Source organism: Schistocerca serialis, chromosome 4, assembly GCF_023864345.2.
Source record: "Schistocerca serialis cubense isolate TAMUIC-IGC-003099 chromosome 4, iqSchSeri2.2, whole genome shotgun sequence".
Classification (NCBI taxonomy): domain Eukaryota; kingdom Metazoa; phylum Arthropoda; class Insecta; order Orthoptera; family Acrididae; genus Schistocerca; species Schistocerca serialis.
Genome location: NC_064641.1, coordinates 468,327,099 through 468,350,707, shown reverse-complemented (window position 1 = coordinate 468,350,707; position 23,609 = coordinate 468,327,099). Strand labels below are relative to the sequence as shown.

At 43.1% G+C, this 23,609-nt stretch overlaps 1 protein-coding gene across 1 annotated transcript in view; it reads left to right on the top strand.

Moving 5' to 3' along the window:
- LOC126474542 (uncharacterized) overlaps positions 1–23,609 on the top strand; it is a 718,908-nt gene that overhangs the window by 645,794 nt on the left and 49,505 nt on the right. Inside the window, exon 5 of the mRNA XM_050102015.1 lies at positions 12,421–12,599. Coding sequence (XP_049957972.1) covers positions 12,421–12,599 — 179 coding nt within the window. The remainder of the gene's footprint in view (positions 1–12,420; positions 12,600–23,609) is intronic.

Below are 23,609 nucleotides of genomic sequence, written 5' to 3'. Positions count from 1 at the left end.
CCCTTTTGGAGCATTCGATAAGGCAGTAGGTCAAATGATCTGTCTATCGGTTAGTCCGTACTACACATATAAGGGGCAGCCAAATGAAAAGGAGACACATGGAAAAAAGTAAGTAAACCGTTTATTACATTAAACGTAATCTCCTTAATTTTACATACATTTATCCAACTGTGAGGCAAGATGGAAAAATGTTTTGCGGCTGCATGGGGAACCATGACTGTACCCAGGTATTAACCGTTATGGTGATTACTTTAGATGGAAGAAACAGTTTCCTTGTTTCTTTTCCACCTCTTTCGTTTTCATTTGACACCCCTTTATACTCACAGAGACGCTTTGCGTCTTGTTGCCGCCTAGAGCGAAAGTAGTTTGATAAGTGCATAGCATGAATGAAATTCATGGACGATTAGTGAGTTACAAAGTTACTATCGTCGAACTTCGTGACATACACAAAGGTGTTTTAACCGCCAAAGATGCAAGGATACAATTACTGTTAACTAATCCTTGCCATATTTTTCATCGTGAACATTGATTGTGGCCAAATTCCTCGTATGCAATGCTTTAAATGGTTCCATTGCTGCAGAAAATTAATTTAATTTGCAGATTCGAGTAAGACAGGCAGCTGTGCCAATGTTTTTTATAAGTCTTATGCATGGCCATGTTGTTTTCTTGTCATTTGATCAATTTAGCCACACCACTACGTCTCAAAGTTTTAGTTTTTAACGCTTTGGCAAATCATGAAAAAGTTGTCTCGGCCCCTTTAACAAATACCAGCACCTCAAGAATATACATGAAGTATGGAGGAAAGCGGAAATTGTAGCTTCCCGAAAACCCAAGAGACTTGGCTGATCCTGGGACCTACGGCCAATTTCGTTGCTTTGTCATCCACATACATCCTTCAACGGAATAACTGCTAGAAATTATGCACTTCTTATTTGAGAACAGATTAATTTAGGCCAGGGAACTGGTGTGCATCACAGGCACTGAGTTTAGCCTAGTATTCGAAAATGGATTGAAAACCAAAAATATAGGAGGAGCTGTCTTCGTTGACATACCGACCGCATACGGTATAGTACATTATTTCATTTACTTTTTGTTGCTTTGAAAAACCAGTGCGAATACTGTAAAAAGAATCAACTTCCAGTGAACGCCACACAGAAGTTAGTTTTTGCTTCCCATCTGAAAAACGGGTATGTTGTAAGGAGACTGGAAAATAATTCGTATTAAGGTGAGTCAGAACATAATTTTCCCCAAAGTATCTGGGCATATTCCTGGCCTACAAGACATTCTGCCTGAACACAAAGAAAAGGTTGCAATTAAAAAAATTCATCTAGTGCTGTCGGTGACCATTTGGGGTGCACATCCTCAGAGTTTGGAAATACATTTATCCTTATGCTATTCAGCAAGTAAACATCTCAACCCTATGAGGCATCAGCTTGTACACGCACACCAGGGTAATTTTGCATCATATGATTCACGCGGATTTATAAATGGATGTCTGAAAGCTAAATCCGCATACACACTTTGTTATAAGGCCAGCATAGTGCCATCTTGTGTGTGTTATAATCATACGTCTCAATATTAATATAGCAAGGCAATGAACAGCCAGGCACATCTTTTTAGACATGAACATCTAAGGACACAACTATAATCCCAGAAGAGCTTTAAGAAGACTTCTCAACAACCATTAGCCAAAGAGTGGCCAGACTGCATCTTGGACATGAAAGTCTTTTCGGGTTTGCTGCCGGATCCTAAAATCAACTTGACTCGGTATTTCGGCGATCCAACTGTTCGCCATCTTCAGGAAATGCTGCTTCTGCTGATGAGTCACGCTGAGAACTGAATTTTGAGGAAATTTGAGGAAACTGTTGTAATTGCCAACATTTCCGGTTTTTGGAATAGTGTGTATAAAGAGGCGATCGAAATTAGGTTGGCTGATAATTTAATCAACAGGGACAATGGGTTTCCTCTTAGCAAAACGTAGAATCCTGTATTATCTCGCATCAAAACTGAACGTTCTTCGGTGCGGCCTTGATTGCGATATATCGTTGCCAGCAGTGTTTCACTTAGGGCGGCGCCACCTCCCTGTTTTGGAAGTCAGAAACCGTGATGGGCGGCGCATGCGCCGTGTACTGAACGGTGGCCTATATAGGACGTCGAATTGCAATCTTGCGTCAGTTCTCAGCGGGACTCATCAGCAGAAGCAGCATTTCCTGAAGATGGCGAACAGTTGGATCGCCGAAATATCGAGTCAAGTTGATTTTAGGAGCCGGCAGCAAACCCGAAAAGACTTTCAAGACTTATTACACCGGGAAAGCCTACGTAGTCACATCTTGGACAATTTACAGCACACAGTGAATGTTTCAAATTTAAGGAAAATCTCCCTTCTGGTATAGATACGAACTGGGAGCGTTGGAGGGCTCTCAATGAACTCTTTTGTGGCGTTGGAAGATGCACTGCATATCTTCGAAACTGGCTGTTTTCAGAATAAGATGGTTTCTGTGAAAGCAGGAAACGTAGACAATGGAACACCTCTGTAAGTGCCCATGAACGTACTTTGCAGATGATCTGATACAGTGTCACAACAACGATGATGATTGGGTTAAACACGTATGGCCTTTGGTGTAATTCTTAACTGCAGTTTAAAATTAATTGTTGAGATTTCGTTATTATGTAGACTTCGACTGAATAGGTTAGTCTTTCTTTTGTATTCAGTTTTGTTTCCTTATTGTGATTTCAGCCAAAGATATTACAATGGTAAAACAGAGAAGACACATGAGTTGGAACAAAACGGCGGGGAAAAAACAGTAGACACACGAACATAAAAAACATGAAGCCGTTCACACTCGATGACAATCCACACTACAAACTGTTGACACGACGCACAAGCGCTGATGACTTTGATGGTACACGTGAACGATGGAGCGTCACGGTGAATTTGTATTCAGTAATGCCTACTGATCTTTGTATCGGTACACAAGTCGCTTCCGATACAAATACAGAAGCATTTACTGTATATGATGTCAGATCAGTCCACATTAGGACTGAATATATTAAATTCAAACAGCTGTACCATTACACCCATTGTAAATTGGACACATATTTACACGAACTTGTCGTTGAATTCTGATTCCTGAAATACTTTTTACTAAAGCCCGCTAGTATGCTCGTAACAGCCTCGCACTCCGTATCTCTCGCTTGTTACACCGTGTAGTTCAGTCGGCCGCCGCCGAGTGCTGCCTGCCGACTGTTCTTACAGGCTCTCTAACTGTTCCCAGCTTCTACTGTGTGGAGCGTCTATGACTCTATGTGTTAAACACGCCGCACATTTCGCGTCAGGTGTTTTAGCAGAAGAAGGTACCTGCTTCAGTGAAACTGGCACACAACCATTTACACACTAGAGCACAAAGAAGTAACGGATGGCTTCGCCAATTCTGTTTATTGGCGAAAAAAATTACAACTTCTCTATAAAACAGTTTAAATCAGTTTTTACTGGTATTCTACATATATGTGTGTGACACTAATTTTCTACATGTCATATTGTATGGTGTTATACACACAGCACCTTTCGGTTAAGTGGTTTGGAATTCAAGAACTTTGGTTTTTCGTATGCTTCTGTGGTAAATGATGCTATCTGCTTCAGCACAATTGGTAAAAAATATTTACACATAAAGTTTCGAATGATTTTCCCCACTGTTACGACATAAACAAGCCGCTTTTTCCTAGTTGTGGCACTTTATACATTTCCAAATGTTTTCTCACACCATTAGTTCCCAAATACGGTAGAGCACTTGCCACAAAATCTGACACAGTATTTAGCAGAGTCACTAAGAATTCCTGTGACGCCACGAGAATATATTAAAGCGAATAAGGAAGATTTTTGCGAACTCGCTGAAATACAAAGTTCGCAGGACGTACAGAATATTTCATTTAATACTTTCTTTACGACATGTCCACCTATGTCCACACGCCATTTATGATAATTTAACAGTATTAAGCTGTGTATCTAGAAAAATATAAAATTCATTATTAGCACGCTTAGGTAAAAAATCAATCTTAGCAAAAGTGATCGCAGGCAGGAAATTTTACTTTCTAAGAAGGTTGTACTAGATTGCTCTAATGACGGTAGGAGCATAAGAGAATCTTAATACACACAAAGACTTACGTTGCATTTAGCGCGTGGCAGCTAGTATCTGGATAATATGACCACGCAGCTGTTCTTTCTCCTTGTCTCTCTCTTGACTATTGGAAAATGGTTCAAATGGCTCTGAGCACTATGGGACTTAAGACCTGAGGTCATCAGTCCCCTAGAACTTAGAACTACTTAAACCTAACTAACCTAAGGACATCACGCACATCCATGCCAGAGGCAGGATTCGGGACTGCGACCGTAGCGGTCGCGCGGTTCCACACTGAAGCGCCTCCGCTCGGCCACACAGGCCGGCGACTGTTGGATGTTGATGGTTTTGCTTGTGAATTTCTCCATACTGGTAGTGCTTTTTTGTCCGTGTCTGTGTTGGTACACGAAGGTACCGATAACACCGCTGTTTTGCTCTGCAATCCAACATGTCGTTACTGTCGGCTGTTAGTTGCAGCCCACTGAAGAACATTTCCACACAGTCGCTGTTAAAACTGCGACTGAGAACAAGTGAAAGCCATTACTTAATAAATATTTGATGCATTCGACTGTTGAGATGGTCGTTAGTTTTACTGCTTCATATGTTTCATTACTTAGGCATTGCTTCTCAGTTCTAGTGCTTTCATTTTTAATAGTGTCTAGATACGGCACAAATTGATTTTGTAGCCATTCTAGCGTTTCATCATCAATTGCAAGGTATTTCATTTCGTCATCATTACGAGTAAGTGTATGATGTGATGTACTGCTAACATCTTGAAGTGTATGCCGTTTTAACACGTGCTCCACGTATTTTATCATAGCTCTCGAAGAAATGAAATCCGAAGCTTTCTCGTAAATGTGACTATTGTCTTTCAGAAGCTTTAGTGCAGAAGCTATTTCTGGCGAAAATATCTGCTTGGAACGCTTAACGCTCATTTGTTCGAAGTTAGTAGGATCAACGTGCTTCCTAGAAAGAAAACTGATAGGTTTTGTAATTTCTGTAGTTCGTACAACTGTTTCACGTATTTCCCAGAAATCACTCCCTCACCATCAGACACAGCTCTTTCGAAAGAAAGAGCTCTCAGATTCTTAAAACGTGACACTGATAGAAAGCTAGAAACAGCGGCCGTTCACAGTTTTCTGGATGTGGCACTCTACGAGACAATGATTTACTTCCACACAACTTTTCCATCATTGCGACGTTTGTTTTATGGTTATCTGTTACGACGCGAAGCACAAAAAAGCCACATTGAATCACAGACAACGTAAGTTTATGCAGCTCTGCACCAGAAAGCTGTTTGGTGAAAAAATACGCTGCTGGAAACCTGAATTTAGATGTAAGTCCACTTATTATGAAACATAACAAGCGATTAGCCAGAACTGGTCATTTTCTTTGCCCATATTATTTTGACTCGCTACCATTTTCAAGCCACTGCGCCTGCATTGCATCTCGTTCTCAGAAAAATGGATCTAATTCTCTGTCGTGCTGGAGTTGTTGCTTAATTGACATTTCATCAACTACTAAGCTACACAGCAACTCCGCCTTGTTTAGGCAGGTAGCTTCTGCTTCCAAACTCGAATTTATCAGAGGCGTAACTCCTGTCTCCTGTGAAATGCCACCAAGAAACCGAGAAAGAGTGCGGTTACTGGGCAATTTTAGCACAAAATCTCTGGCATATTTGTAACCTTTAGGAGAGCAGTATTGACAAATGACGCACTGTATTACTACATTCTCGCCCCAGAGCGACTACTTTTCACCTGCATTGCTCTAGCAAAAATTCTGTTTTAAAAGTCTTACTTTCTTGCGATATTAACGACCCCAGGGATTTATGATACTCATTATTTTCATAGTGTGAAAGTCGTTCTGACAGCACGCGGATGTTAGGTTCCTGCCTCTTCAGTCTGCTTGTTAGTCTCCATGCTTTAGTTTTCTGTGACCTTAGTTATTTTTCTAACAGGTTCAGTCTGGTAAGCGCGTCGTCTTCTGTCTGAACTCCAGCTGACGTGGCTTCATTTGATGGAACATTTGTGCAGGTTGCTTGCCCAGAGTCTGAATTTCTTTTGCGTTTACGGGATAGCTCACTATTTGGACGCTCCTTTTCAGTTTCTCGTCTCGATATTACTGCTACGGGAATTTTATGGGAAGGATAATCAGGAAATCAGCTAGGAATGCTACCTGTTTTGAGAATCTTTGTCTTGGAGCTTGATTTATAATCTGCCTCCGTAAAATGTTCATTGCAAACTACTGATGAGTTTGACAGTGTATTAGGTATGAAGTTATCTCGAGAAATCAGTCTCAACCACGTTTGAAACTCGTGGTAACTTATGCCAACCGTTTTTCCTCCTTCGTTTTTGCAGAACGGTACACAGCAGTATGGCATCTGTAAGAAATTAGTGCTTTTCAGACTATTATACGTCGCAGAAGCGTAGTAGGTACGTACTTTTATTTCACATATTTCTACCTATCAGCAACATGTAGAACTGCGGTACGACTGGAAATACTACAACATTTTTAATAGTATATGCTTTCTGTATCAGTTACTGTATCTTCGTTAAAAGATGACTTCAGGTAGATCATAATCCTCGAAAACAAATATGCAGCAAATCACTGTTCACAGACAGATAAGATCACCCACTGTTCACGTCCTGCACAAGCACAAGTAATTCCAACAATAACAATTCCTCAATACGGTCCGATAATGCCTTCGTGTAGCATACTATTAGGCTGGGAACAGTTAGAGAGCCAGAGGGAGAGAGTGGCCAATGGTGATAGCGTCGCTGATTGGCTGAGAGCCGAGGACGCCATGTTTTTACCAAACTGACGCTGACTTGGTACGAGTATAAATAGATATTGTGTGTGGTTCTGTACTATTGGTTCTCTTCGACGCTTGGAACGCCAATTCCATTGTACAGTTATGTACAGGTTGTAATACGGTAGGTATTGAAGGACTTTTGGATGTCCTCTGTCGGTTCTATTTACGTAAATTACCTTACAGTCACTCTGTTGGTCTCGGATCTATGACGATACTTTTAGAACTTCACAGCAATTTTAGAGGCAAAATTTTTATTTAAAGTGATTTACTTAGCGTCACTAATAGTATGAATTACAAAATCATCAAGGACAGTCAAGAGGGATGCCTGGTTGCTACGCTGTTGGTTGCAAAAACTCTGGCGACTTGCAATGGCTCTGTAGTCTTGGTTGTTCACATTCCTGTAAATTATAATTATCGTGTGGATATTCAATTAACTATTTTCAATTACTTTCTGGGTTCGAATCCTGCATCGGGCATGGATGTGTGTGATGTCCTTAGGTTAGTTAGGTTTAATTAGTTCTAAGTTCTAGGGGACTGATGACCACAGCAGTTGAGTCCCTTAGTGCTCAGAGCCATTTGAACCAATTACTTTCTGCTGTTTCAGTATAGTACCTAATTGTTGACATTTTTCCACTTTTCTGTGGTATAGAGTTCCTAAAAGCGTGTACAGAATGACGTTTTTTGCCAGCATAAGAAAATAAGATCGACACACACTTAAAATGCATTATGTGGGGACGGAAAGAGACAAGAGTTTACCAATTTCAGCAATGAATATCCGCACGGAAAAATCTGAAATAGCACCATGTACTCTGAGATACATTAAATGAAACTTCTTTTTCTTATTAATCAGTTGTCAAAAAATACAGCTGTTGAAATTCGGAAGACATACACATTGCTTCACGATACTTCCATTTGCTCTCAAATTTATTAGGCATATATAAACATAGACGAATGGCATTTGTTTTAATCATGTACCGACTATTAAGCTAGAAGATCTGCTTAGGTCTCATGCGTCAAAGACATGCCTTATTTTTCTCGTGAAGTGGCTAGCTTTCTGCTTGCATCGTTACCTAATTGCACGTCCCGCGCAATCTGGTAAAAACATGGCGGCCATGGGCTAATTGGCCACTCTCTCCCTACACAGGCTCTCTACGAACAGTCGGCCAGTGTCGCCGCTTGCGGCAACAGTGGGAACTTCCACAGACACCTTAAATCCCATTAGATTCTGTTGAGCTGTTAAGAGCATACTAGCGGCTGTGTATATACCCGCTAACACCCGCTTCCAATCATGGGAATATTTTTCACATTCAAGAGTCATTCAGAAGGAGCAGCAACATTCATTCAGTGCACTCTAGATACATTACCATGTATATTTTTTATGCTGATTCATTGGTATGAATATTTACCGCCCCATGTCTCATGATGGGCTTCGAAATAAAAAATAAAGTTTGGAAGGTAGGAGATGCGAGTGAAAATTCATGCTGGAAATAAATGCAGCAGTTTTACTCATTGCTATTCCCAAAGAGCACATGCTGCAACGTATTTCATTGTTAGGATGGAAAAGACACTTCGTCACTTAAGGGGATTAAATTCTTTAAGTTATGTAGTTTGCCAACAAAATGGTTCAAATGGCTCTAAGCACTGTGGGACTTAACATCCGAGGTCATCAGTCCCCTAGACTTAGAACAAATTAAACCTAACTAGCCTAAGGACAACACACACATCCATGGCCGAGGCAGGATTCAAACCTGCGACTTAGCGCCGCGCGGTTCCGGATTAAAGCGCCTACAACCGCTTTTTTTAATTCTTTGTTGATCTCATTTTATTATATTTTGATCGTTGTATATGTCCGGGGCGGACGTTTCATGACACCCGTTCATGTTGATCGTTGATCCGTTCACTCAGTTTTTTTATTACAGAGGGTAGCGAACCCTCTGAGTGAACACGCTGAGCTACGGTGCAGGCGTGAACCGCTCGACCACAGCGGCCGCCTAGTTTGCAAACACCACCTTCCGTGGTAACATACACTATTTCCTGATACTTTTAATTAGATACTGGAAAGTGGCGACGGTACAATGTATCTCGTACTGAGATGCTATTTGTTGTGCCGAGTTAATCTGTGCTGTGCTGAGACACTGGATGTCGTGCTAAGAGCTGTATGTACACTACTGGCCATTAAAATTGCTACAAAAAGAAGGAATGCAGATGATAAACGGGTATTAATTGGACAGATATAATATACTGGAACTGACATGAGATTACATTTTCACGCAATTTGGGTGCATAGATCGTGAGAAATCAGTACCCAGAATAACCACCTCCGGCCGTAATAACGGCCTTGATACGCCTGGGCATTGAGTCAAACACAGCTTGGATAACGTGTACAGGTACAGCTGGCCACGCAGCTTCAACACGATACCGCAGTTCATCAAGAATAGTGACTGGCGTATGGTAACGAGCCAGTTGTTCGGCCACCATTGCCCAGACGTTTTCAATTGGTGAGAGATCTGGAGAATGCGCTGGGCAGGGCAGCAGTCGAACATTTTCTGTATCCAGAAATACCCGTACAGGACCTGCAACATGCGGTCGTGCATTATCCTCCTCAAATGTAGGGTTTCACAGGGATCGAATGAAGGGTAGAGCCACGGGTCGTAACACATCTGAAATGTAAATCCACTGTTCAAAGTGCCGTCAATGCGAACAAGAGGTGACCGAGACGTGTAACCAATGGCACCCCATACCATCACGCCGGGTGATACGCCAGTATGGCGATGACGGATACACGCTTCCAATGTGCGTTTACTGCGATGTCGCCAAACACGGATGCGACCATCATGATGCTGTAAACAGAACCTGGATTCATCCGAAAAAATGACGTTTTGCCATTCGTGCACCCAGGTTCGTCGTTGAGTACACCATCGCAGGCGCTCCTGTCTGTGATGCAGCTTCAAGGGTAACCGCAGCCATGGTCTCCGAGCTGATAGTCCATGCTGCTGTCAACGTCGTCGAACTGTTCGTGCAGATGGTTGTTGTCTTGCAAACGTCCCGATGTGTTGACTCAGGGATCGAGGCGTGGCTGCCCGATCCGTTAGAGCCATGCGGATGCCTGTCATGTCGACTGCTAGTGATACGAAGCCGTTGGGCTCCAGCACGGCGTTCCGTATTACCCTCCTAAACCCACGATTCTGCTAACAGTCATTGGATCTCGACGAACGCGAGCAGCAATGTCGCGATACGATAAACCGCAATCGCGGTAGGCTACAATCCGACCTTTATCAAAGTCGGAATCGTGATGGTACCCATTTCACCTCCTTACACAAGGCATCACAAAAACGTTTCACCAGGCAACGCCGGTTAACTGCTGTTTCTGAATGAGAAATCGGTTGGGAACTTTCCTCATGTCAGCACGCTGTAGGTGTCGCCACCGGCGCCAACCTTGTGTGAATGCTCTGAAAAGCTAATCATTTGCAAACCACAGCATCTTCTTCCTGTCGGTTAAATTTCGCATCTGTAGCACGTCACCTTCGTGGTGTAGCAATTATAATGGCCAGTAGTGTAATATGGCGCGCTGTATGTTTATTTATTTATTTATTTATCAGGTTGCGCGGGACCATGAGAGCTCCAGCTACTTGGTCATGGAACGAGTCAGTACATAGTTTACGGAATGCTAATTAGAAAATTTATAAACAAAAGAATTAAAATTAAAGAAACACAAAAAAATTGTGAGAGACTGTAGAAATTAAAACGACATTACTGCGAAAGTTTCTCAACTACTGCAAGGGACTCATGTACAGAATAGAAGGAATGTGTCACAAGAACATCTTCCAACTTGGATTTGAACGCTTGTGGTTTGCCACTCAAGTTTTTCAGTTCTATTGGAAGCCTATTGAAAATGAAAACCGCTGAACAGTGCACAGCTTTTGTGTACAAAGCGTAACAAACTGTTATCCAGGTGAATTTTCTCCATCTAGAGTGCACTGAATGAATGTTGCTGCTCCTTCTGAATGACTCTTGAATGTGAAAAATATTCCCATGATTGGAAGCGGGTGTTAGCGGGTATAATTACAAATATTTTGATTGGTGGCTGAGGACAGTGTACTGAACAACGGTACATCAGTATTTACTTCTTTTGCAGACTAATAATTACAGATATTAGGAATAATATGTTCTGAGGTTAGTTAGTACCTACAAGCACGTGTGGCAAGAGCAACGCATTAATACTTATTTTCTCCTGGAAAGGAGGAAACGTCTTAAAGTGTGGGCGCAAAACGGTGAATCTGTACTGACTTAGAGGTGTAGTTATGTCCATGAAGAAAACATCAGGTAGTAAATGATGTGAAATGTTTGCAGCAAGAGCCGGCCGGAGTTGCCGAGCGGTTCTGGGCGCTACAGTTTGGAACCGCGCGAGCGCTACGGTCGCAGGTTCGAATCCTACCTCGGGCATGGATGTGTCTGATGTCCTTAGATTAGTTAGGTTTAATTAGTTCTAAGTTCTAGGGGACTGATGACCTCAGAAGTTAAGTCCCGTAGTGCTCAGAGCCATTTGAACCATTTTTATTATTTTTTTTTTCAGCAGAGAATAAATAATTATCACATTGACGTGGGTACATATTCAGGTACCAAGATCATTATTTCTTCTCTTACACCTCTAACACCCCTATGTACAGGGGAGCTAGAATTCTGAGACACCTAACTAAAGCCCTGCACAAGGTTCGCGAAAGGTAAAAGCAGATCTGTCTGACCGCCCATTTCTGGATTAAAAATATTCTATTTGGACACACAGAGATACCTCCAAATATGATATCAAACGAGATAATAGAGAGAAAGTAATAAAAGACTTCTCACTCCAGTTTCAGAGACGATGTAATTTTATTGTGAAGATAGCAGCATCCAGTTCCTGCACAACGTCTTGTACACGATACTTCAAAGAAAGCCTTCCATCTACCCTCAGTCCTAGACATTCAAAATGATCGATTTCACCAAAAATTTTTTGTTATTTGTATGTGTGTTAAGCGGCAGAGTATTAATATGTATCAAGAAAATCAGTGGACCCAGAACAGAACCCTATGGTAATCCACACTTTACATGACTGCAGTCACATTCAAACCTCTTCCCTAATGACTGATACTGGAGGACAACCCTCTGCTTCATCCTTTCCACATATGACGTAAACTATTGTTGAGCTTTTTCGACAATCCAACACTGTTAAAACTTATGGGGACGTATTGTGTGGTCTGCACAGTCAATGCTTTTATTAAATCAAAGGAAACACCTGCTGCCCTCAAGCTATCGTTTAGACCAGCTAATGCCACACACACAAAAGAAAACATAGCGTTTTCTGTGGATACTTCTTTCCTCGAGCCAACCTGCGTGCCTGACAGCAAACTGCGTGTATTAGGCTGTGCCCCTACACTCCTATATACTTTTGTTCGCCACGATTTTTGAAAACGCTGGTAGCAAGAAATTATCCGGCCTCTTGGCGTGCTGTTCCAGGAGCGCCGCCGGCTGAAGGAGCGCTTTCCCAGCCTGGCGCTGGTGGCGCAGGACGAGCAGCAGTGCCGGGCCATGCTGCGCTCCTACCAGTCGCTGGTGCTCTCCAGGGACATCTGCGAGGGCGACTGCCCGCGCGGAACCGTCTGTCCCACCGGCCTCTGCAACACGCCCACCAAGAGGTAACGCCGAGCCGTACTTTTATTTTACTTTATTTGGTTTCAGGCAGAGCCCTTTCCACCAGGTACAATTATTCCACATAATGCTACAAACAGGACATTGGTCTGATTTCCTTACAAAATATAGTATACAATTGATAAGAAGTCAACACCTTGCCGCAGTGGATACACCGGTTCCCGTCAGATCACCGAAGTTAAGCGCTGTCGGGCGTGGCCGGCACTTGGATGGGTGACCATCCGGGCCGCCATGCGCTGTTGCCATTTTTCGGGGTGCACTCAGCCTCGTGATGCTAATTGAGGAGCTACTCGACCGAATAGTAGCGGCTCCGGTCAAAGACAACCATCATAACGACCGGGAGAGCAGTATGTTCACCACACGTCCCTCCTATCCGCGACCACGCCCGGGTTCCCGGGTTCGATTCCCGGCGGGGTCAGGGATTTTCTCTGCCTCGTGATGTCTGGGTGTTGTGTGCTGTCCTTAGGTTAGTTAGGTTTAATTAGTTCTAAGTTCTAGGCGACTGATGACCTCAGCAGTTGAGTCGCATAGTGCTCAGAGCCCTTTGAGCCCTCCTATCCGCATCCTCAGCTGAGGATGGCACGGCGGTCGGATGATCCCGGTGGATCACTTGTGGCCTGGAGACGGAGTGCTTTTAAGGAGTCAACACAGTACATTAGTTTGATTGCATCATTACAATAAAAATGCAAGAAATTTTATCACAAAACCCAATTTTATACGTACGTAATGAAACATTAAAGACATCATCAAAATTTAAAGTTCCCTTTCACAAAGATGAATGAAATGTCAAATGCTTTTGGCTGCGGATCTATTTGTGGAACCAAGAGTTACCCTGACAGAAAAACAGTTCTTAATTTTTAAAATATTGTACTGAGTAATTGTTCTTGGATAATGGTATTTATCGCATTGTATGAATACATGTACAACAGCATCGTCAATGAGGCAGCAATCACAGTTTGAAGAAGGAATGAATTTTAAACACTTGTCTCGTTTTATTGGTATTCATATGACCTGCTCTTAGTCTGTTAAGATCAATAGTTTCTCTTTTCGTGAGAGCTAAGTTGAGAAGTCAAGAGTAGCTTGGAATCTGTTGTTGAATCGCCTAACAGCATGTGGCTTTGATGTTGTAAGTGTTTTCTAACTTTGTCCAATCCGGTTTTGCTCGTCTGGTGAATCTACTACGAAAATCACTTTATGGTAGGCCTATGTCGATGGGAAGTAGATGCTGCACCACTTTCCCCAGTTGATCTAATTCCAACATGTCTCAAGATGAACCCACTGACGCAATTCCATTCCTCGACTGAGACTTAGCCGTATATCGTGTGCCAAAGGATTAACACCTTTTTCTTCGACTGCCCTCATAAGAAACTATAGGGCACTCATCGATTCAGTACGTACTAGCACCTTGTCGTCTTGTAAGTCGACTATGTAAAATGCAGCTTGATGGATGGCCTACACCTCCGCGGTTAATATCGACAGCTATACCTCAATATTAAATGACACCTCTGAAAAAAAGGTGCTGCTACAAAGTAGTGGATATGAAATCTGTATTGCCAAATCGCAGATTCCCAAGATTTGGTGCAAAGTCAAAGTAGTAGCACTTCGAAAGCCTGGGAAAGGGCCAACGGACATACTCAGCATTCAGGAAAATCAAAACGACCTTCGGTGGCGTTAAAAGCAACGGTGGTAACATTAAGAATCCAACGGGAATTCCACTGTTAAATGCAGAGGAGAGAGCGGATATATGGAAAGAGTAAACTGAAGGCCTCTATGAGGAAGAAGGTTTGTCTGATGGGAAAGAAGAAGAAACAGGAGTCGATTTAGAAGAGATAGAGGATCCAGTATTGGAATCAGATTTTAAAAGAGCTTTTCCATCAGAATTTCTAAAATCATTAGGAAAAGTGGCAACAAATCGACTATTCACGATGGTGTGTGAGTGTGTGAGTGTGTGAGTTTGGCAACATATCATCTGACTTTCGAAAAAATATCATCACACAATTCCGAAGACCGCAAGAGTTGACAAGTGCGAAATTATCGTACAGTCAGTTTAACAGTTCATGCATCCAAGTCGTTGACAAGAATAATATACAGGAGAAGCGAGTAGGAGCAGGAGAGGTGAAGCACTTCGGGACTGTATGTAACTTTAACACGTTTAATAAAGTAAAAAAACACATGTAAATATCAAATGCATACATAACTTTGGCTAGGACGAGCACGTAGGCGTTAAGCCGTAGTCCATGTCTAATCCTGTGAAGTTAGGATGAATGTTCTGTCTTATCTCAAAACTAACAAATACTCGTTACTGTCCAAACTTTAACTGAACGTAACTAATACAAAGTCTCAATATCAAGCTAGCCACTCGGTAGTAGAAGCGATATTTCCAGGCCGTCTCCTCTTGACGAAATGGGCCAAAATCAAGACGGCACTCCCTGAGCTCCACAGCGTCGGCCAGAGGGCGCTGTGGTCGGCGTAATTAGTCTTCTCTCGTAGTGCCAACTTACGAGAGCGTGCACCTACGTTGTGGCATCGTAACTGTTGACGCCACAGGTAATATACAATATGTACCAGAGCCAAGAGGGAATAATAAGAGTGGACGACCAAGAACGAAGCACTTGGATTAAACAGGGTTAAGACAGGGATTTAGCCTATCCCCCCTACTGTTCAATCGGTACATCGAAGAAGCAATGATGGAAATAAAAGAAAGGTTCAGGAGTGGAATTAAAATTCATGGTAAAAGAATCTCAGTGACACGATTCGCTGATGACATTGCTATCCTGAGTGACATTGAAGAAAAATTGTATGATCTACTGAATGGAACGAAGAATCCAGTGAGTACAGAAAATAAACTGAGAGTAAGTCAAAGAAAGCCGAAAGTAATGAGAAGTAGCAGAATAAGCGAGAAATTTAACATCGCGATTGATGGTCACGAAGTAGATGAAGTTAAGGAATCCTGCTACCTAGGCAGCAAAATAATCAACGATGGACGGACATCAAAAGCAGACTAGCTGTGGCAAAAAGGGCATTTCTGGCCAAGAGAAGTCCACTAGTATCAACATAGGCCTTAATTTGAGGAAGAAATTTCTAAAAATGTACGTCTGGAGCACAACATTGTATGGTAGTGAAACATGGACTGTGGGAAAACCGGAACAGAAGAGAATCGAAGCATTTGAGATGTGGTGCTATAGACGAATGTTGAAAATTAGGTGGACTGATAAGGTAGGCAATGAAGAGGTTCTGTGCAAAATCTGAGAGGAAAGGAATATGTGGAAAACACCAACAAGGAGAAGGGACAGGATGGTAGGACATCTGTTAAGACACCAGGGAATGACCCCCCTGGTACTAGAGGGTGCCGTAAAGGGCAAAAACGGTAGAGGAAGACAGAGATTTGGAATACATCCATCAAATAATTGAGGACGTAGGTTGCAAATGCTACTCCGAGATGAAGAGTTTCGTCCAGGAGAATAATTCGTGGCGCCCCGTAGCAAACCAGCCAGAAGATTGATGGCCTAAAAAAGAAGAAAAAACTGAAGATGATGTTTCGCTGATACTTGAAACTTTTTTCGCTATCAGTATCCGTTACCGAGATCCAGAGGTTCCAAGCTACTCAACTTATACATCTAACATGTACTCGTAATATTCAGGCTTATGCGTAAATGCTTTTTAACAGACCTAGTGAACACATGGCAAGGGTTCTACGGTCATCGCGAGGGTTCTAAAATCAACAAACTATCTTTTTAGTCAGCATTTCTTCACCAATAAAACTGTAACTCGCTGTTTCTTTATTATGGGTACTTCACGCCTATACAAATATGCCCAAAGTGGTACTGCAGTGACAAAATTGGCTAAAAAGTGTCTTAATATGCATGAAAAGAACTTAAAATGAATGCCAAAAAATATGTAAAATTGGAAACACTGCAATTTTAGTAAAATATTGCTAATAACTTTTCACTCTTTTAAAATAAAAAAAATCATAAGCCGGGCGTTCTCGATGAACTGCGATCAAAGAGCAAAAGTATCCCGGAAAAATCTAAAGCAAACGATTTTGTGTCAGCTTGATATTATGCGTACTTTTTGTTGTTTCTTTGTGTCAAAGTATGTAAATGTCTCGAAATATATAAATAAACCGTCAAATCTTTGCTGACCTACAGAATGGTCCGCAGCTCGTGGTCGTGCGGTAGCGTTCTCGCTTCCCACGCCCGGGTTCCCGGGTTCGATTCCAGGCGGGGTCAGGGATTTTCTCTGCCTCGTGATGACTGGGTGTTGTGTGATGTCCTTAGGTTAGTTAGGTTTAAGTAGTTCTAAGTTCTAGGGGACTGATGACCATAGATGTTGTCCCATAGTGCTCAGAGCCATTTGAACCTACAGAATTTGTTTTACGTAAGCAGCACACCATGCTGTAGCAGGGAAAAGCAGGGAATCGGCGGACAAATGCTGCTGTCGGAGCACAAAAAAGAGTGGATATGTCCCTCCTTAAAAGATTCTGAAAGACTAGTGGGAACGTTTGGCCAGCGAACATATTCTCGCTTTTTTGTGCTGAGAGACAGTAGCAGTAGCAGAGAGGCTGAGGGCGAAAGAGAGAGGAGACCGTGATGGTGGGAGAGAAAAAGGGACAGTGAAAAATAAAGGGAAACATATGAAGATAGTAGCAGTGCAAATCACAAAGAGAAAGAGAGAGAGAGAGAGATGAACGGAGACAGGAACAGTGGGAGCAAAAGAGGAAGGAGACGAGAGAGAAATGAAAAATTCGTATAATAGGAGACCAAACATAGGAGGGGTAGGGGATGTACAGTCTAAGACCGGCAAACTTTAACACGCTGGTACATGATAACCCGTGGTCTAGGGGTCGCCGGCACGGTAGCTCAGCGTGTTCGGTGAGAGGGTTAGTTGCCCTCTGTAATAAAAAACTGAGTTAATCGGTCAACAACGAACTTAAACGGATGTCTTACGACGTCCGCCCCGAGCAGATGCAACGAAGGAAAGTGAACAAAATGAGATTAAAAAAAAAGGGGGGTTAGCGTCTTGGATTCATAATCAAAACGTCTTCGGTCATGGGTTCGATCCCCGCCACTGCCTAAATTTTAATAAGTAATCAGCATTGGCGGCCGAAGACTTCCGGCATAAGAAGTCAGCCTCATTATGCCAACGGCCTTGTCAAAGAGGGCGGAGGAGCGAATAGAGGTTCAGGGCACTCTCTTGTCCTAGGGGTGGGAAATTGCCCCTAAAGGCGGAAGAATCAGCAATGATCAACGACATGAGGATGCAGAAGGCAATGGAAACCACTGCATTAAAGACACGTAACGTGTATCCACAGGACATGTGGCCTGTAATTGAAGAAGTATCATGATGATCTCTCCATTGGCAAAAGATTCCAGAATAGTCCCCCCTTCGGATCTCCGGGAGGGGACTGCCAAGGGGGAGGTTACCATGAGAAAAAGATTGAATAATCAACGAAAGGATAACGTTCTACGAGTCGGGGCGTGGAATGTCAGAAGCTTGTACGTGGTAGGGAAACTAGAAAATCTGAAAAGGAAAATGCAAAGGCTCAATCTAGATATAGTAGGGATTAGTGAAGTAAAGTGGAAGGAAGACAAGGATTTCTGGTCAGATGAGTATCGGGTAATATCAACAGCAGCAGAAAATGGTATAACAGGTGTAGGATTCGTTATGAATAGGAAGGTAGGGCAGAGGGTGTGTTACTGTGAACAGTTCAGTGACCGGGTTGTTCTAATCAGAATCGACAGCAGACCAACATCGACAACGATAGTTCAGGTATACATGCCGACGTCGCAAGCTGAAGATGAACAGATAGAGAAAGCGTATGAGGATATTGAAAGGGTAATGCAGTATGTAAAGGGGGAAGAAAATCTAATAGTCATGGGCGACTGGAATGCAGTTGTAGGGGAAGGAGTAGAAGAAAAGGTTACAGGAGAATATGGGCTTGGGACAAGGAATGAAAGAGGAGAAAGACTAATTGAGTTCTGTAACAAGTTTCAGCTAGTAATAGCCTGTTCAAGAATCACAAGAGGAGGAGGTATACTTGGAAAATACCGGGAGATACGGGAAGATTTCAATTAGATTACATCATGGTCAGACAGAGATTCCGAAATCAGATACAGGATTGTAAGGCGTACCCAGGAGCAGATATAGACTCAGATCACAATATAGTAGTGATGAAGAGTAGGCTGAAGTTCAAGACATTAGTCAGGAAGAATCAATACGCAAAGAAGTGGGATACCGAAGTACTAAGGAATGACGAGATACGTTTGAAGTTCTCTAACGCTATAGATACAGCAATAAGGAATAGCGCAGTAGGCAGTACAGTTGAAGAGGAATGGACATCTCTAAAACAGGCCATCACAGAAGTTGGCAAGGAAAACATAGGTACAAAGAAGGTAGCTGCGAAGAAACCATGGGTAACAGAAGAAATACTTCAGTTGATTGATGAAAGTTGGAAGTATAAACATGTTCCGGGAAAATCATGAATACTGAAATACAAGTCGCTGAGGAATGAAATAAACAGGAAGTGCAGGGAAGCTAAGACGAAATGGCTGCAGGAAAAATGTGAAGACATCGAAAAAGATATGATTGTCGGAAGGACAGACTCAGCATACAGGAAAGTCAAAACAACCATTGGTGACATTAAAAGCAACGGTGGTAACATTAAGAGTGCAACGGGAATTCCACTGTTAAATGCAGAGGAGAGAGCAGATAGGTGGAAAGAATACATTGAAAGCCTCTATGAGGGTGAAGATTTGTCTGATGTGATAGAAGAAGAAACAGGAGTCGATTTAGAAGAGATAGGGGATCCAGTATCAGAATCGGAATTTAAAAGAGCTTTGGAGGACTTACGGTCAAATAAGGCAGAAGGGATAGATAACATTCCATCAGAATTTCTAAAATCATTGGGGGAAGTGGCAACAAAACGCCTATTCACGTTGGTGTGTGGAATATATGAGTCTGGCGACATACCATCTGACTTTCGGAAAAGCATCATCCACACAATTCCGAAGACGGCAAGAGCTGACAAGTGCGAGAATTATCGCACAATCAGCTTAACAGCTCATGCATCGAAGCTGCTTACAAGAATAATATACAGAAGAATGGAAAATAAAATTGAGAATGCGCTAGGTGACGATCAGTTTGGCTTTAAGAAAAGTAAAGGGACGAGAGAGGCAATTCTGACATTACGGCTAATAATGGAAGCAAGGCTAAAGAAAAATCAAGACACTTTTATAGGATTTGTCGACCTGGAAAAAGCGTTCGACAATATAAAATGCTGCAAGCTGTTCGAGATTCTGAAAAAAGTAGGGGTAAGCTATAGGGAGAGACGGGTCATATACAATATGTACAACAACCAAGAGGGAATAATAAGAGTGGACGATCAAGAACGAAGTGCTCGTATTAAGAAGGGTGTACGACAAGGCTGTAGCCTTTCGCCCCTACTCTTCAATCTGTACATCGAGGAAGCAATGATGGAAATAAAAGAAAGGTTCAGGAGTGGAATTAAAATACAAGGTGAAAGGATATCAATGATACGATTCCTGATGACATTGCTATCCTGAGTGAAAGTGAAGAAGAATTAAATGATCTGCTGAACGGAATGAACAGTCTAATGAGTACACAGTATGGTTTGAGAGTAAATCGGAGAAAGACGAAGGTAATGAGAAATAGTAGAAATGAGGACAACAAGAAACTTAACATCAGGATTGATGGTCACGAAGTCAATGAAGTTAAGGAATTCTGCTACCTAGGCAGTAAAATAACCAATGACTGACGGAGCAAGGAGGACATCAAAAGCAGACTCGCTATGGCAAAAAAGGCATTTCTGGCCAAGAGAAGTCTACTAATATCAAATACCGGCCTTAATTTGAGGAAGAAATTTCTGAGGATGTACGTCTGGAGTACAGCATTGTATGGTAGTGAAACATGGACTGTGGGAAAACCGGAACAGAAGAGAATCGAAGCATTTGAGATGTGGTGCTATAGATGAATGTTGAAAATTAGGTGGACTGATAAGGTAAGGAATGAGGAGGTTCTACGCAGAATCGGAGAGGAAAGGAATATGTGGAAAACACTGATAAGGAGAAGGGACAGGATGATAGGAAATCTGCTAAGATGTGAGGGAATGACTTCCATGGTACTAGCGGGAGCTGTAGAGGGCAAAAACTGTAGAGGAAGACCAAAAAAAAAAAAAAATTGAGGGCGCATTTTAAACACCTGGCTATAGAGGCAAAAGTAAGTTGGACATCCCAGAATTTTTGAGCTGCCGAAGTATGGTGGAGACAGTGGCACTGGGAAAGAAAAACAAAAAGAGACTGAGAGTGAGAGAGGGGACAATGGTAATGGGATATTCGGCAAATCAATGGGAAAAAAGGTGACAGTGGAATAGAGACGCACACTAATCAGACATTACATTATGTCCACCTATCTAATAGCCGGTTTGTCCATCTCTGGCACGGATAACATTGGAGACGCGTCGTGGTATGGAGGCAATGAGGCCCTGGTACGTCGCCACATTCAACCACATCCGACATTTGTTAGATCAGATTCAGATCTGGCGAGGTGTGTGTGTGGGGGGGGGGGGGGGGTCTTGTGACATGGTGCATTATTTCGATGAAAAATGACACTGCCGCCAGGAAACATGATCGTCATGAAGGGGTGTACGTGGTGTGCAACCAGTGTACGACACTCCTTGGCCGTCGCAGTGCCTTCCACGAGCTCCACTGGACCCATGGATGCTCACGCGTATGTTCCCCAGAGCATACCGGAGCTCTCACCAGCTGGTCTCCGTCCCGCAGTAGAGGTGTCAAAGAGCTGTTCCCCTGGGAGATGAGGGATTCGCGCTCTCCCATCGGCGTGATGAAGAAGATATCGGGATTCATCAGATCTTGCTTCGCTCCGCCACCGTTCCAACGTCCACTGCGCATGGTCACGTGCCCATTTTAGTCATAGGTGTCGATGTCGTGGTATTAACATTGGCACATGCATTGGTAGCTGGTAGCAGAGAACCGTCGTTAGGAGTGCTCGACGTACTCTGCCCAGCATTAAAGTCTGATGTTAGTTCCGCCACAGTTCGCCGCCTGTTCTGTTTCACCAGTCTCCCAGCCCACGACGGTCGACATCTATAATGAGGGGTGGCGCACAACCCGACGACGTTGGGCATGGTTTCACCTTGGTTTCGACACGCGTTGAAGACAATTACCACAGGTCTCCTAGCACATCTGACGAATCGTGCAGTTTCCGAAATGCTCGTGCCGAGCCTCCGGGCCATCACAATCTGCCCTCGGTCAAACTCAGATAGACCGCTCGCCTTTCCAATTCTACATACGGATAGCTCGCTCACTGATAGTACACTACATGCATCGTGCGTGTTTCTGACCAGCAATCATTCCTATCCATGTGACACTGCAATCGCCTGGACGGGTTTGTATCGACACTACGTTGGTGATCGTAATGTTTCAGCTGCTCAGTGTATATAGAAATTGGCATTGAGTGGAAGATAGTGAGAAGCCTTTACTACGAAGAGAGACTGTGTAGATGGATTTAGAATGTTCTGTGTTAAAAGAGCGCGAGTACGTTCGCTCGGCAACCTTTTTAGTGAGGAAGGCGGAATGAGGATTGGAACAGTTTGGCATTGAGGATCGGTATGAAAGAGGTCAAGTTATCGATGTGGCTGTCATTGATCCCATAGTAGCTTATGATACAGTCAGATGCTAAAATCTGTTTATAAAAGTATCTCCAGTCACAAAGGAGAGCCTCTTAACCCAGTTCACCTAGTGTCCGATGCAAAATAGCAGGCCTGCAAATTAAGAAAAGCCGGTGGAGGACTTGCAAAGATGGCCTCCATCAGGGAACTGTGCTTTCCCCTCTGTTGTATAACATTTACACAAACGACCAAGGAATTAATAGTGGAACAGAAGCGTTTATTTGTGCTGATGATACAGCGACTGATGCCCGAGGTAAAATCTTTGAGAAGGTAGAAATGGATGTGACGATAGCTCTCGAAGACCTGGCCAAGAATTACGATGATAAATATCTTAAGGCTGGCTCTGAGCACTATCGAACTTAATGTTGTGGACCGGCAAGACAGCCAATCCACTATCACAGGAAGCCGAAAGGCACGCGTTTAAGCTCACGCAGGCTGGCGTGAGGTCTGGAACAGGACACGGAAATGAGACTAGTAAAAAAGGTACGTAGCTTCTGGAATACTTAACTTTAATCCATAATTGGTGAACATCGCTCTTGACGGTACATGTTTTACAGCATCAATAGTAACTGGTAATGGCGCCTTGCTAGGTCGTAGCAAATGACGTAGCTGAAGGCTATGCTAACTATCGTCTCGGCAAATGACAGCGTAATTTGTCAGTGAACCATCGCTAGCAAAGTCGGCTGTACAACTGGGGCAAATGCTAGGAAGTCTCTCTAGACCTGCCGTGTGGCGGCGCTCGGTCTGCAATCACTGATAGTGGCGACACGCGGGTCCGACGTATACTAACGGACCGCGGCCGATTTAAAGGCTACCACCTAGCAAGTGTGGTGTCTGGCGGTGACACCACACTTAACATCTGAGGTCATCAGTCCCCGAGAACTTAGAACTACTTGAACCTAACTAACCTAAGGACATCGCACACATCCATGCCCGAGGCAGGATTCAAACCTGCTACCGTAGCAGTCGCGCAGTTCCAGTGTGTAGCTCCTAGAACCGCTCAGCCACTGTGGCCGGCTAAATATCTTAAGGAAAATCCTCGAAAGACACAGACTTTTGCATTTCATCTAAAGAAATAGGAAAGCTAAATGGAAGCTGGACATCACTAGCAGAGGAGAACAACTGTTCCACTGCAATACTTCCAAATACCTTGGCTGAAGATGGGTCGTTTCCTTATATTCAAAACGACTTTGAGGAAACAAATTCAATCTACATGGAAATCCACTAGCCGCAGACTTACAGGAACCATCTGGGGCACTCAAACAAAAGTGTTTCGTATGTCTGCTCTGAC